This window comes from Balaenoptera ricei, chromosome 2 (genome assembly GCF_028023285.1).
Source record: "Balaenoptera ricei isolate mBalRic1 chromosome 2, mBalRic1.hap2, whole genome shotgun sequence".
NCBI classification, from domain to species: domain Eukaryota; kingdom Metazoa; phylum Chordata; class Mammalia; order Artiodactyla; family Balaenopteridae; genus Balaenoptera; species Balaenoptera ricei.
This window is the reverse complement of record NC_082640.1, coordinates 77,075,515-77,090,116: the sequence shown is the minus strand read 5'-3', so window position 1 is coordinate 77,090,116 and position 14,602 is coordinate 77,075,515. Positions and strand designations below refer to the sequence as shown.

The following is a 14,602-nucleotide window of genomic DNA, read 5'->3' as shown; positions in this document are numbered from 1 at the left end:
TCAGTAGAGCCTATGATTAATCAGTTAAAAATGAATCGATAGATGATTAGCTTGAGTGCACCCCTCACCACAGTAAATGTTATATTTAACTAGAATAAGTTCATATACAGTCTCTGAAGTGTATGTTCCATATAAACCATTTTTACAGTTTGTTGTAATTTAAGGTAATTTGATGAAGTGAGCATTGAGGAGTGAAGTCTGAACTGAGGTAAAAGATTAATTTCTTGTGAAAGTGTAAGGAAAGTGGGGTTGGGAGAGCTTTTTAAACGGCTAAGGTAATGGTTTCCAATTACTGACACAGAGCTTTCCTAGTCTTTGCCTGATGTCCTGCCTGTTGAGGACAAAGCCTACTTACTAGTCTCCTGTGCAGATATGCCATTTCTCCCTCTTCTCTCCTTCTATATGGGTCCCTTCCTTTTCCAAGACACCCTTTCCTCTTCGACGTTTATTTTTCTATTCTTGCCAGAATCCTGAAATCAGCAACTTTGTTCTTAATTTTAGTCTTAGCTATGGTTAGTTCATTTTTTTTAACCTACCCAAATATTTGTTTTAAAAAGAGTTAATTGAGATCACCTGCAGCGGAAAGGAGGTTACAGCACCCATTCCCTGAGGTTTCTTGAGAAAGAGGGAGGTGAGAATAGGAATTGTCTTGCTTAATTGTCACATTTCACATTTTTCTCAGGTAATTAGAATGTGAAGACTCTAGTTTGGGGAGTAGGAGCAGCAGACTCCAATTTCTGCTTGAAATTAGTGAGGCAGGATGGTTGGTGATGTAAAGCAGAAATTCTAAGAAACGGATATTTGTAGGAAGCATGAGAATAGAGTAAATATAGGCCTGGATCTGTGTTTTTATCTAGGAAGAAAGGAGTTCATATGTCCTCAAGTAGTCAAGATAAATGCAAACTCTGTAATTCATTTTTAAATCTTGTTTAGTACTAATTGTAGCACGTGGGTTTTTTAACTGTCTCTCTTGGAAGAAATACATTATTTTCAGGCATTATCCTTGTTTGTCTCCGGAAACACAAATCCAAAAGTTGAAGCCAAGTACTCCTGATGTTTTCTGGTTCCTAGACCAGTGTTTTAAACTAGTTTTTTGGTTTTTTTTTTAAAACATCTTTATTGGAGTATAATTGCTTTACAAGGGTGTGTTAGTTTCTGCTTTATAACAAATGAATCAGCTATACATATACATATATCCCCATATCTCCTCCCTCTTGCGTCTCCCTCCCACCCTCCCTATAAACTAGTTTTTAATAATAACATTCACTTGGTGTGGAATTTTAAAAGTACCAAGAAAGTATAAAATAAAAAGTAAAAGTTTACCTCTTCTTCTTAGGTCCCAGTCTTACTACCCAGGAGTGATCAGTTAGCAGTTTCTTCTTATCTCCTGAAGAAAATGTGAAAGTATATGTAAATATAAATAAATAATGTGGGTTTTAAAAATATCAGTATGTATAGTTATCTCTTTTTTTTTTTTTTAATTTATTTTATTTTTGGCTGTGTTGGGTCTTCGTTTCTGTGCGAGGGCTTTCTCTAGTTGTGGCAAGTGGGGGCCACTCTTCATCACGGCGTGCGGACCTCTCACTGTCGTGACCTCTCTTGTTGCGGAGCACAGGCTCCAGACGCACAGGCTCAGTAGTTGTGGCTCACGGGCCTAGTTGCTCCGCGGCGTGTGGGATTTTCCCAGACCAGGGCTCGAACCCGTGTCCCCCGCATTAGCAGGCAGATTCCCAACCACTGCGCCACCAGGGAAGCCCCTAGTTATCTCATTTTTTAAAAACAGATGCAAAGTATCCCCTGTGCATGGATGTTCCATAATTTATTTAACCAACTTTTGTTGATGAATATTTGCCACATTCATTAGCATTCAGCCTTCTACACGCATTTTTTGCACATCCAGGCAAGCATATCTTAAGGAATAATTTTTAAAAGTATATCACAGGGTATATGCATTATAAAATTTGCTAGCAGCTGTTGCCAGAATGTCCTCCAAGGAATTTGCCTCAAGTTCCTTTACTACCCAACAGTGGATGATGTCATGATAGTAAAAATACCCAGTATTTGGGTATTTACTCTGTGCTGGTAATGTTCTAAGTGTTCTAAGTGTTTTATTTAATCCTCCCAACACTCCTATGAGGTGGATTCTGTCATTATCACCTTCATATCACAGACAAAGCATTTAGAAAACCATTTTAGAATGATTTAAATTCAGAATAAACAAGTATTGATGGGACTTAGCTGTACTGTCTAAACTTAAGTATTGATGGGACTTAGCTGTATTGTCTAAAAATTTTAGTGCTCTCAAAAAGTTGACTTCCTTAGATTCTTAAGAGATAGGGTTTTCTTCTAGATACATTTCTAGTGCTGGCTTTCTGACTCCAAGTCTAGTATGTTTTAGTGTGTGTTAAGAATTAGAAGAGGATTGGAATGACTCAAAGTTTAATTAGATGTATCTACTGAACTTTAGTAATTTGATTTGTAATATGGATGGATAGTAACGAGCTACTGGGACAACTTTTTCATACACTATCCATCAGTACTTATTGGCTATTACTGTAGTGAACTGATGGAAAGAATGTTTTACATGTTAAGTATTTTGTTGTACCTTCAAACTCTCTAAGGCAAAACAGTTGTGGATAATTAATGGGTTTTGGCAGATTAACTAAGAATTAGTTACTTAAGTCAGTACTTTACATTATAACAAATATTGGTTCATTTGTTGTAATCAGTAGATCTCTGTGTAGTCCCGATTTGCCTCTTGCTTCATTATTGTCTTTTAAATTTATTAGAGCTCTCTATTCAAGCCTAGAAAGCCAAAATGACACACAACTTGAGTTGTTGGACATTGGGTTATTCCTGTTTGCCAGTTGGGTAGAAAAATTATACATCCTGTTTTAGTCCCTATAATATTTGCCAAGAACTTAAGATGTTTTAAAATAACCCAATATCAGCTAAGTTTCAGAGTGGGCTATTCAGTGTGCCTTCTCTGAACTGCTGCTTAAATTTTTATTTTATAGTGCTGTAGCCTTTGGTTTCCCAATTAATTGTGCGTTTGAGGACCTCCTTATTAACTTTTTTTTTAATATATAGCTACTTTATTTATTTACTTATTTATTTATTTTTTTGGCTATGTTGGGTCTTCGTTTCGTGCAAGGGCTTTCTCTAGTTGCAGCAAGCGGGGCCACTCCTCATCGCGGTGCGGGGGCCACTCTTCATCGCATTGCGCGGGCCTCTCGCTATCGCGGCCTCTCTTGTTGCGGGGCACAGGCTCCAGACGCGCAGGCTCAGTAACTGTGGCTCACGGGCCCAGTTGCTCCGCGGCACGTGGGATCCTCCCAGACCAGGGCCCTAACCCGCGTCCCCTGCATTAGCAGGCAGACTCTCAACCACTGCGCCACCAGGGAAGCCCTATTAACTTTTAAATTAAGTATTTATAGATTATATTTCCTCCAGACTTGAAGGACATGTAAATACTGTATATGCCCCCAAATAAGAGAGCTAGAATATGTCAGTCCCATTTTCCTACTGAGGAGAAAAAAAAGTTTTGACTGTCTTGAAATATACACTTTTAGGGCTGTAGTTAAAATAGTCAGCTGTCTTAAAAGTAAATTACTAATTTATTTGCATATATAAAATGTTGAATAAATGTCAGTTTAGAAATATTGCTTATTGGTACCCAGATTTTCTGATCACAGTTTTATTCACACAGGCACCTTAGACTTTGGTGACTTGGTAATTGCTAGAACCACTTTTTAAGTCATTAGACAGTTTTGAAGATCATATTATCCTCATCTTTGTGTGAGACGTAGCACTTGCGGACTCCCATGAGTTACGCTGTCACTGGAAATTTTATCCCAAACTACAGATACCATTTTCCCTTGTATTATGACTGGGAAATCCCTATTTCACAGGGTTTTTTTTTGTTTTTATTCAACAGCTATATATTCATATTTTCTGACTGCACTCCATACCGTATTGACCTAAGAGTTTTACAAGTTTGCTTAAGATGTTCAACCCTTGGAATTGTAAAGTCCTAACACTAGGAATTATATGTAAATCCGTGAATAATTCTTTTTTTCCTTTTCTAAAAATAACATTGATAGAGTTTTTGTTGTTATTTTATTATTTTTATATGGGAATTTTCACATATTTTTAATATAAAAATATATAAGTATACAATGAACTTCCACATATTCATAATCTAACATCAGTTTTCAGCATTCTGCCATTCTTATTTCATCGCTCACCCCTCACTTTTTGTTTTTTTAGTGGAGAATTTCAGAACAATTTCTGACATCATACCATTTAATTTGTTTTATATACTACATCTTTCCTGCAAACTGGTGGATCTAAAAGCTTGATTAGATTCAGCAACTCTTCCTTGGTGGTGCTGTGTACTTTCTGTTGCATCGCATGTTAAAATTGATTAGAGGTTTCAGATGGTGTCATCCTGATCCTTCCACCATAAAGTTCCCAATCAGCATTTCATGTAATACTTTCAGCAGCTTTGATGATCTTGCCTAGATCCATTATTTCATTAGGGGTTGCAAAATGCTGACTTTCTATCATTCTGTTACATTTATGAACAGAGGTTATTTTATAAGGAAGAATTCTCCTTGCATCAGCTAATTGTTTACTCTGAAATGAAGGTCATACAGTAAATGTAAGATGAATGCTTGAGTCTTTACCTTCATTTACCACTTTTCAGAATAAACTTCAGCAATATTCAGAGAGATTTTTCATTTTCAATTATCATTTTGAACTCATGGATTTTAGCATAGTTGATGTGTTCCAGTCTTTTTATTCTTTTTGATGTTCAAATAGTTTCATCTTTGGCCAGTGGGAACATCTTCAAGTTGCTTTGTGTCCTTTTTTTTTAAATTTTATTTATTTTTGTCTGGGTTGGGTCTTCGTTGCTGTGCACGGGCTTTCTCTAGTTGCGGCAAGTGGGGGCTACTCTTCATTGCTGTGCGTGGACTTCTCATTGTGGTGGCTTCTCTTGTTGCGGAGCATGGGCTCTAGGCGCACAGGCTTCAGTAGTTGCAGCACGCGGGCTCAGTAGCTGTGGCTCACGGGCTCTAGAGCGCAGGCTCAGTAGTTGTGGCACACGGGCTTAGTTGCTCCACGGCACGTGGGATCTTCCTGGACCAGGGCTCGAACCCGTGTCCCCTGCATTGGCAGGCGGGTTCTTAACCACTGCACCACAAGGGAAGTCCCTGGTTTGTGTCCTTTTGATGCCACTCCAGTAGTCTTTGATAACTTCCTTACTCTCTGATGTAACAAGATAGTCCAGATTCATCCTTTACATTTCCTGTTCCAAACCTGGAACCAGTCATTCCAAGTACTCCTGATTTCCTTTTATTGAGAAGTGATAGTTAGAAGCTATCCACTGGGAACGAAAGTGCTCATTGTTCTACTGGGTTATCATTGCTTTTTGTCTTTCTTAATCGACAGAGTTAGGAATGTAAATATTTTAGAAAGATAAATCATTAATTCATGTGACTATTTCCATTGAAAATTTAGGATTAGGGTTTTTATGTAAGCTTGTGTTTTATTTTTGGATCTCTTTCCTCTTACATTGAAAATCTGGATTCTTAACAATATTAACAATTACTTTTTTATTCTATACAAACTATAAATACATAGACATAAGTGAACACTCATAAATGAATGTAAATGAAAATCTTTACAATTATTACTAACAGTAATTCTATTGAATATAATAAAAAATTTTTCTGTGTGGTTCCTTTTTTGCCCTTGGCTTGTTTTCTGTGTGGTTATTCCACCGATTTAATATGCATTTAGGATCATTTGTTTTGTGGTTGTTGCAAGGTGTTTTGTTTTGTTTTTTAAGAGATTTGTAAAAATTTTTTAGTTTTGCTTTTTAATTATGTGAAATATTTACCTGTTTCCAAAGTCAAAACTTTTAAACAAGATATATTCATTGAGGTCTAGTTTTCCACCTCTGCTCTCTCTTCCTATCTTTTTCTCCCTAATAGATAATCATTTTTCACTAGTTTCTGTTTTAGTTTGTTGTTCCATTTTTTTCTCTTCAAAAATATTAGGGCTTCCCTGGTGGCACAGTGGTTAAGAATCCGCCTGCCAGTGCAGGGGACACGGGTTCAAGCCCTGGTCCGGGAAGATCCCACATGCTGCGGAGCAACTAAGCCCGTGTGCCACAACTACTGAGCCCGCGTGCCACAACTACTGAAGCCCGCACACCGAGAGCCCGTGCGCCACAACTACTGAGCCCACGTTCCACAACTACTGAGCCCGCATGCCATAACTACTGAAGCCCGCGCACCGAGAGCCGAGCTCCGCAACAAGAGAAGCCACTGCAATGAGAAGCCTGTGCACCGCAACGAAGAGTAGCCCCGACTCGCTGCAACTAGAGAAAGCCCGCACGCAGCAATGAAGACCCAACACATACAAAAATAAAATAAATAAAATAAATTTATTAAAAAAATTATCAAATATATATATGTGTGTGTGTGTATATATATATATATATACACATACACACACACATACATACATCCTCCCCTTATCTTACTCAAAACATATCTCTTTTTTTCACTTAACAATGTATACAGTTGTTAGAGTATAGAGAGATAATAGAGGAATAAAAGTTTATATATGATGAGATATAAAGGATATATAGGCTTTCATTCCTCTATTCATTCTTTTTCATTCCTCTTTTATTTTTTCCACAGGTCCACAGTACTCCATTGTATAGTTACACCCTAATTTGTTCAACTAGTCCCCTATCGATGAACAGTTTGCAGACTTTTACTATTATGAATAGCATTGCAATGAATAGCTTTTTGTATATGTCATTTAATAGTTTTTGCCATTGTGTCTTTGGGATAGAATTCTAGGAGGGGATTGTTGAGTCAAAGATAAAAGAGTATGTTATTTTAAAAATATGGCCAGATTTCTCTATGAGGATCGCAACCATTTTGAGTCCATCAGCAGTGTGTGAAAGTACCTATTTTCCCAAAGCCTTTCAAGCAGAATTAGTTGTCAGATTTTAATTTTTGGCCCATCTGAGAGGCAAGAAATAGTATGTCAGTATATTTTTAATTTGTATTTTTTATGACTAATGTTTGTGTCTTTTCATATATTTAAAGGTCATTTGTGTTTCTTATGATCAGTCTGTTCATTTCATTTGCCTGTTTTTCTGTCGGAACGTTGGTCTTCATTCTTGCATCCATTTTTAGAAGTTTTTTATATATTAGAGGTATACATCCTATATAACACATTTTCCTCAAGTTGGTCATTAGTTTTTTGACTCTGCAATACTTCTTTACCTTGCCAAACTTTTTTTGGATTAGTCACATTTATTGACCTTTACTGTTCCTGGATTTTTGAATCATAATTAGGTAAGTTTTTCCCACTCCAAGTTTATAAGGAAGCTAACCCATTTCCCCCCTAGCCCTTGTATTGTTTAACTATTTTTTTTAAACGTATAAAGCACAGATCTATTTGATGTTTGTCCTCATGTACAGTGTGAAGAATGGATCCTTTTTGTTTCATGTGGCTATCCAATTATCCCAAACAAATCATTAAAGACTTTCCTATTGACTTGAGTTGCCACCTTTGTCATATGTTAAATTTCCATAAGTATTTGGATCTATTTATGAAGCTTTCATACTGTTCCATTGGTTGGTCTGCCTGTCCACGCACTAGAAGCACACTGTTATAATTATAGACTCTTTCATGTTTTCCTGGTTATTCTTGCCTGTTTATTCTTCCAAGTGAACTTACAATCAACTTTTTATCTGAGTATGGTGGTAGTGGGGAGACACATGATGATATTTTTATTGGGATTGTATTTGTAGGCTAAATTAGGGTGAACTGACATCTTTAGGATTTTGGGTATTCCTCTTCCAGAGTATGGAATGTGTTTTCATTTACTGAAATCTAGTTTGTTTTTTTTTTTTTTAAATTTTTATTTATTTATTTATTTATGGCTGTGTTGGGTCTTCGTTTCTGTGCGAGGGCTTTCTCCAGTTGCGGCGAGCGGGGGCCACTCTTCATCGCGGTGCGTGGGCCTCTCACTGTCGCAGCCTCTCTTGTTGCGGAGCACAGGCTCCAGACGCGCAGGCTCAGTAGTTGTGGCTCACGGGCTCAGCTGCTCCGCGGCATGTGGGATCTTCCCAGACCAGGGCTCGAACCCGTGTCCCCTGCATTGGCAGCCAGATTCTCAACCACTGCGCCACCAGGGAAGCCCTGAAATCTAGTTTTGTATCTTTTTTTTTAAAATAAATTTATTTATTTTATTTATTTATTTTTGGCCGTGTTGGGTCTTCATTGCTGTGCACGGGCTTTCTCTAGTTGCGGCGAGCGGAGGCTACTCTTTGTTGCAGTGCGCGGGCTTCTTATTGCAGTGGCTTCTCTTGTTGTGGAGCACGGGCTCTAGGCGCGTGGGCTTCAGTAGTTGTGGCACGCGGGCTCAGTAGTTGTGGCGCATGGGCTTAGTTGCTCCACGGCATGTGGGATCTTCCTGGACCAGAGACTGAACCCGTGTCCCCTGCATTGGCAGGCGGATTCTCAACCACTGTGCCACCAGGGAAGCCCCCTAGTTTTGTATCTTGCAGGGAATGTTTTACAGGTTTTTTGTTTTTTTTTTAACAGCTTCATTGAGCTATAATTTACCTACCATAAAATTCATCCATTTCAAGTATACAATTCAGTGATTTTTAGTAAATTCAGAGCTGTGCAGCCATTACTGCAGTACAGTTTCAGAACATTTCCATTAATCCCCAAAGATCCCGTATCCCTGTTTGTTTATAGTTAATCCCTGTCCAACCCTCACTTCTGCATACAGCCTCTAATCTGTTGCTGTCTGTATAGACTCGCTTTTTCTGGACATTTCATATAAATGAAATCATACAATATGTGGTCTTTTCTGTCTGGCTTCTTTCACTTAGCATAGTGTTTTTGAGGTTCATCCATGTCGTAGCAGGTATCAGTACTTAGTTTCATTTCATTTCATTTTGTTTAATTTTAATTTAATTCTATTCTGTTCTATTTATTTTATTATTTAGTTCCTTTATAGTTCCATTGTATGGATTTGTTTACCATTTGTCAGGTGATGGACATTTAATTGTTTTTAGTATTTGACTATTGTGAATAATGCTGCTATGAACCTTTGGGTACAGATCCTTTGTGTATGTATATGTTTTCATTTCTGTTCGATAGATACCCAGCAGAAGAGTCCCAAAGAAGAGTCAAAGCTGTTAAAACTTCAGTAACTTTTGTGACTGCAAAAGACAGGAGCAGTAGTGTAACAGGAAGATTCTTTTGATAGTAATTAGCACCAGCTTGTTGAGTAGTTATGGCATGGTGATATACTTCATGTAAAGAGCCTGAGTTTAGAATTGAAATTAGGTGTTAATTCCAAGTGTTGCTCATGTTTGCTTGACAAGTCGTTTAAACTTTTAAGTTTCAGTTTCTTCATGGAGCTAGACATGCAGAATATTATATGTGGGACAGAGTATGTGCTCACAAATTGGAAGCTGTTCTTATTATTGGTATCATACCAGACTTAAGGCACAGGGGGACCAGAATAATCAATGATTTTGGGGGGTTCTTGAAGACCTCTGTCAGAGAAACCATTGTTTTTGTTACCATTGTTACACTACCCAGGTTATTACATTTTATTTTTCTCATGATGTATTAATACATTATTGACAGGGGGGTTTTTGCTGAAACTACGTCTCTAGTCAAAAATGTGTTAAAAAGTACAAGCAAAATAAGTAATCTTAGAAGAAATAGCTAAATCACCTGCAGTCCCATCACTCTCAGCTGCACTCAAGTCTCTCATCCTGTAATATTTCTACATGTAAAAGACATGAAAATGAAATTTGCCCAATAAGAAGTGACCTATTCTCTTGATTTTTTAAAAGCTGTATTAAGGTTAACTTCATAATTTTAGGAATGTTTCCTTTAAATTGTGTTTTAAATAATAGTCATTCTAAAGATGCCCAAATCTTGCCTAATTGTGATTATTATTTAGTTACATGATTTTTATGTATTATGTTCAAGTTATGCTTATAAAGATTCTTTTTAGAAAAATGATGTTTAAACAATAGAGTAACAGTGCCTAAATGAGTTATTTATATAACTTTTAGTTATACAATCTCTGTGTTCATAAAAAATTATATAAATTGAATTTTAATGCATTAGCAAAGCTAGCTTTGTATCATTTATCATTGGAACTTCAGAATGTTACATTTATATTTGACTTTGCATAACTGTGTAAAAGGTGTTTAATAATGTTAGGTGATTTTTTTTACAGGCTTGTAAAGAAATTTCATGTATACATATATGGAGAAAAATCACTAATAAAGCTGATATATAGATGTAGCTTTTCTCCATGTAAAGTGGCAATGTCCATTTGGTGGGTTAAAATAAGAGAGGTTTTTTTTTTTTAAAAAAATCCATGGTCTTTTATTTTTATATATAATGCTTTTAGTTTTAAATATATGATTGCCTGTGTACTCTTACCTTAAGCTGCATCGTGTATGTGATTTTGAAGAATTAGAAAAGTAATTTGGAAATTGAATCGATAATATTATTTTAAATAGCCACTGAGTGCTGCTATTTTGTTTTTCTCTGCCTATAAGATATTTATGCTGTTAAAAATACATTTGACCTGAACGTGTGTATGTGTGTAATCTCTAGAACTTAGAAACTACTTTAAAAATTTGCACATCTCATAATTTTTAAATCTTAGTTTTTTTCTATTTAATGGATAGAACAATTTGCAAGTATTCCAAAATAGAAATATTATGGAATATTTTTAAAATAACTATTTCTCCAATCAGATCATATTTTATTGCCTCTGTGATTTACCAGTGCCTTCTTTGTTATCCTCTTTGGAGTATCAGAGAGCATGTTATAGATCTTTGTCATGGGCTTGTAACCTCCTCCAGATACTGGCCAGCTTTTGAAGTAGTGCAGATATTTGATGATGTAGAGGTATATTCGAGATGAAATTCCAGGTTGTCTAGGAATGGTGCCTCGGGTGAAGGAATGTAGACTGCGTAAATTCCACAGTGAGAAGAAAGTTGAGCCATTTGTTGTCATTGTGCTAAGCAAGAGTTCTGTAAGAGTTGGGTAAAAGTGAATATACGGTATCAATGGAATACCACCGTACTAGTAGAAAATGTAATGAAAAAAGGGAGCATGTTTACAAGAGCAGCAAAGAGAATAAAGAGTCTAAGAATAATCTCAATAGGAGTATATTTAGCTTCTATGAAGAAAATTATGTAGCTTTATAGAGAGTTACAATTATAATCAAACCAAACCCTCAGTTTTTTTCCAGGTTTATAAATATGATATTGGTAGATGGCAAGATATGTTCTTGGATGCAAGTATGTATATTATAGAGATATCAGGGCTTTGTTAGTGATGCTTAATGCCAATCCAGTCCAAATCTCAAGAATTTTTCTCTCCCCTTGATTTTATAATCCTGAAGAATAATTAGGAAAACCTGAATCTACTAAATATCAAAATAGAATTATTCCAGTCTTTTCAACAAATAGTGTTGGGACAGTTATGGATCTACATGCTAAAAAGGTGAATTTAGACCTTTTATATCATGTCAGACACAGAAACTAACAAAATGGATCACAGACCTAAATGTAAGAGCTAAATTATACAACTTCTAGAAGAAACATACAAATTCTTAGTCACCTTTGGCTATGCAGAGATTTCTTTAAAAGGTCACCAAAAACATGATCCATTAAAGAAATAGCTGATTTGGGCTTCATCAAAATGAAAGACTTTTATGTTTCATAAGACACCATTAAGAAAATGAAAAGAATATATACTACTATATATACTACTGTACATGCAGTAGAACGGCTATGATGAAAAAGAGACGGTAACAATTAGTGGCAAAGATGTAGAGAAAATGGAGCCCTCATTTTCCTGGTGGGAATGTAAAACTGAACAGTCACTTAGGAAAACAATTTGGTACTTCATTAAATTTACCATAGTATTTAGAAATTACATTCCTAAGTATTTACCCAAGAAAAATGAAAGTACATGTATGCCTGAAGTACGTGTATTTATTTGTAATAGGCAAAAGTGAGAAAAATTCAGATGTCCATCAACAGAAGAATGGATAAACAAACTGTGATGTATTCATATGATAGGATACTGCCCAGCAGTAAAAAAGAATGAACTATTGATACACACACAACATGAATAAATCGCAAAATAAGTACACTCAGTGAAATAAGCCAGATATGAAAGTATATGTAATGTATTACTCCATTTATATTGAGCTCTTGAAAATACAAATCAATCCATAATGACAGAAAGCATGTTAGTTGTTGTAGGGATGTAGGGATGGGGTTAGAGGGACAATGATTGACTGAAATAGGGCATGTGGGATCTTTTTAGGGTGTTGGAAATGTTCTAACACTGGATTGAGGTGATGGCTGTGCTCCATAAACACACTAAGATCAGTGAAATGTACACTTAAAGTGGGTGAAATTTTAAGCTCTCAATATTCTTATTATGGGAAGATTTTTATCACAAGATATTACTTGTAAACTGTTGGCAGATCTTTACATTGACAGGTGATGGTAATGAAGAGAGAAGAATGTTTTAAAAAAGAAGACATTTTAGCCCTAGATTTGTGGAAAATATAGCAAGAGAAGAAATGGAGCACAACTTTTCTTTTTTTCTTTTTTTTTTTTTTTTTTTGTTTAACCATCTTGACCATTTTAAAGTGTGCAGTTCAGTAGCTTTAAGAATATTCACATTGTTGTGAAACAGATCTCCAGAACTTTTTCTTCTTGCAATCTGAAACTCTATACCCATTAAACAACTCCCTTTTCCTTCCACCCCCCAGCTCTGGTAACCACCGTTCCACTTTCTCTAGGAATTTGACTACTTTAGATGCCTCACATAAGTGAAATCATACAGTGTTTTTTTGTGACTGGGTTATTTCACTGAGCAGGGCCAGATTCTATTTATAATCTCATCTAATGCCATAAGTAAAAATTAGTTCTAGGTGAAGTAAATATTAAGGAAACACATTGCACCAAATATAGTATGTACCATCTTCTAGATGACGAAGCACTTTCTGAACTTGGAATACTTTAGAAAAGAACACGTACAAAAAAATTACAGATTTTTTAGCACAAAACTGAAAAGCTACTGTGTTTTTCTTAAAAGAATACCATATTACGTAAATAAAAAAACCTTGAAGAAAACTTAGAGTGTAGTATCTTCATTTTAGATATTAAAGGGTTGATATCTTATAGAATGTGAATATCTTACATAAGATCTTAAATGAGTACTTTCAGATATTACAGTATTAATATCTTTATATAAGATTATACAAATTCATATGGAAACTACTAAAAGTTTGTAAAGAACAAACAAAAATCGTAAGAGGAAACAAACGTGCAAATTAAGAGAGTAAGTACTGTTTTCACTTTGCATAATGAGCTCTGGTTTTAAAAACTTTGATTTGACAGATATGAATTTTACTTTTGTAATGAATTTCAGTCTTCAAAGTCAAAATAAAACTTTTTGTCTTTAAGTTAGCTGACAAGCATATGCTCTATGTTTTTAATTGAAGTATAGTTGATTTACAATGTTGTGTTAATTTCTGCAAAGTGATTCAGTTATACATATATATACATACTTTTTTTTTTTTTTGTATTCTTTTCCACTGTGGTTTATCATAGGATACTGAATATAGCTCCTTGTGCTGTATAGTAGGACCTTGTTGTTTATCCCATATGCCCTTTAAATGTTTTTTCTTCTTGTTTCCAGGAAATATTGATGAAGATGTTGTGGTGATAGAAGCTTCCTCCACTCCCCAGATCACTGCCAATGAAGAAATTAATGTTACCTCAACTGACAGTGAAGTGGAGATAGTAACAGTTGGGGAAAGCTATCGGTAAGATTTTAATTCCTAGTTGTATATTTGAAGTTTTAAATGTAAATATTTAGACACATTTGTGCTGCAGATATTTGCATTTTTTTACTTTTTTTTTCTTTACCTAGTTTTAGTGTGTGTATACCAACCAGATTAGTGGTTGTCAAACCAGACTGCGTTAGATTCATCTGGGAAGATGAATATATATAAATATATATTGAATATATATGAATATATGAATATATATAAATATATAAAATATATATTGTTGCCTGGATCATAGCCCAGACCAGCTGAACCAGAATCTTAGGAATCAGTATTTTTTTAAGCACCCCAAGTATACAGTGAGTGTTGAGTCATTGCTCTAGATAAACATCAGTTTTACTTGGTGTTTTATAAAATTGAATTTGTTTTGTGATTCAGAGAGTTCACAAACTCCTCTGAAATTTAGATGTGAATAGTACATAAGTATTGGGAATGATATTGGTATCTCATTAATACCAGTGATGTTTATGCTATTATGTTAGGACAACTTAGTATAAAACATAGTTTTTGGATTTTTTTGTCCTTCACTCAGTAATTTTATATAAGCCCTGTAGTAAAAAATGAATGAGATATCCTCATTTGTTTTGATAAATAACTGGAAATGACATTGCCCTTTTGAGAATCACTTTGACGGAAAAAAAAAAAAGA

General features: G+C 35.4%; 1 protein-coding gene across 8 annotated transcripts in view; it reads left to right on the top strand.

Moving 5' to 3' along the window:
• The window catches only part of RNF111 (ring finger protein 111), an 85,601-nt gene that overhangs the window by 36,133 nt on the left and 34,866 nt on the right, over positions 1 to 14,602 (top strand). For all 8 annotated transcript variants that reach the window (XM_059913170.1, XM_059913169.1, XM_059913167.1 and 5 more), the window contains one exon: positions 13,804 to 13,930. In XM_059913170.1, the coding sequence (XP_059769153.1) occupies positions 13,804 to 13,930 (127 nt within the window). The remainder of the gene's footprint in view (positions 1 to 13,803; positions 13,931 to 14,602) is intronic.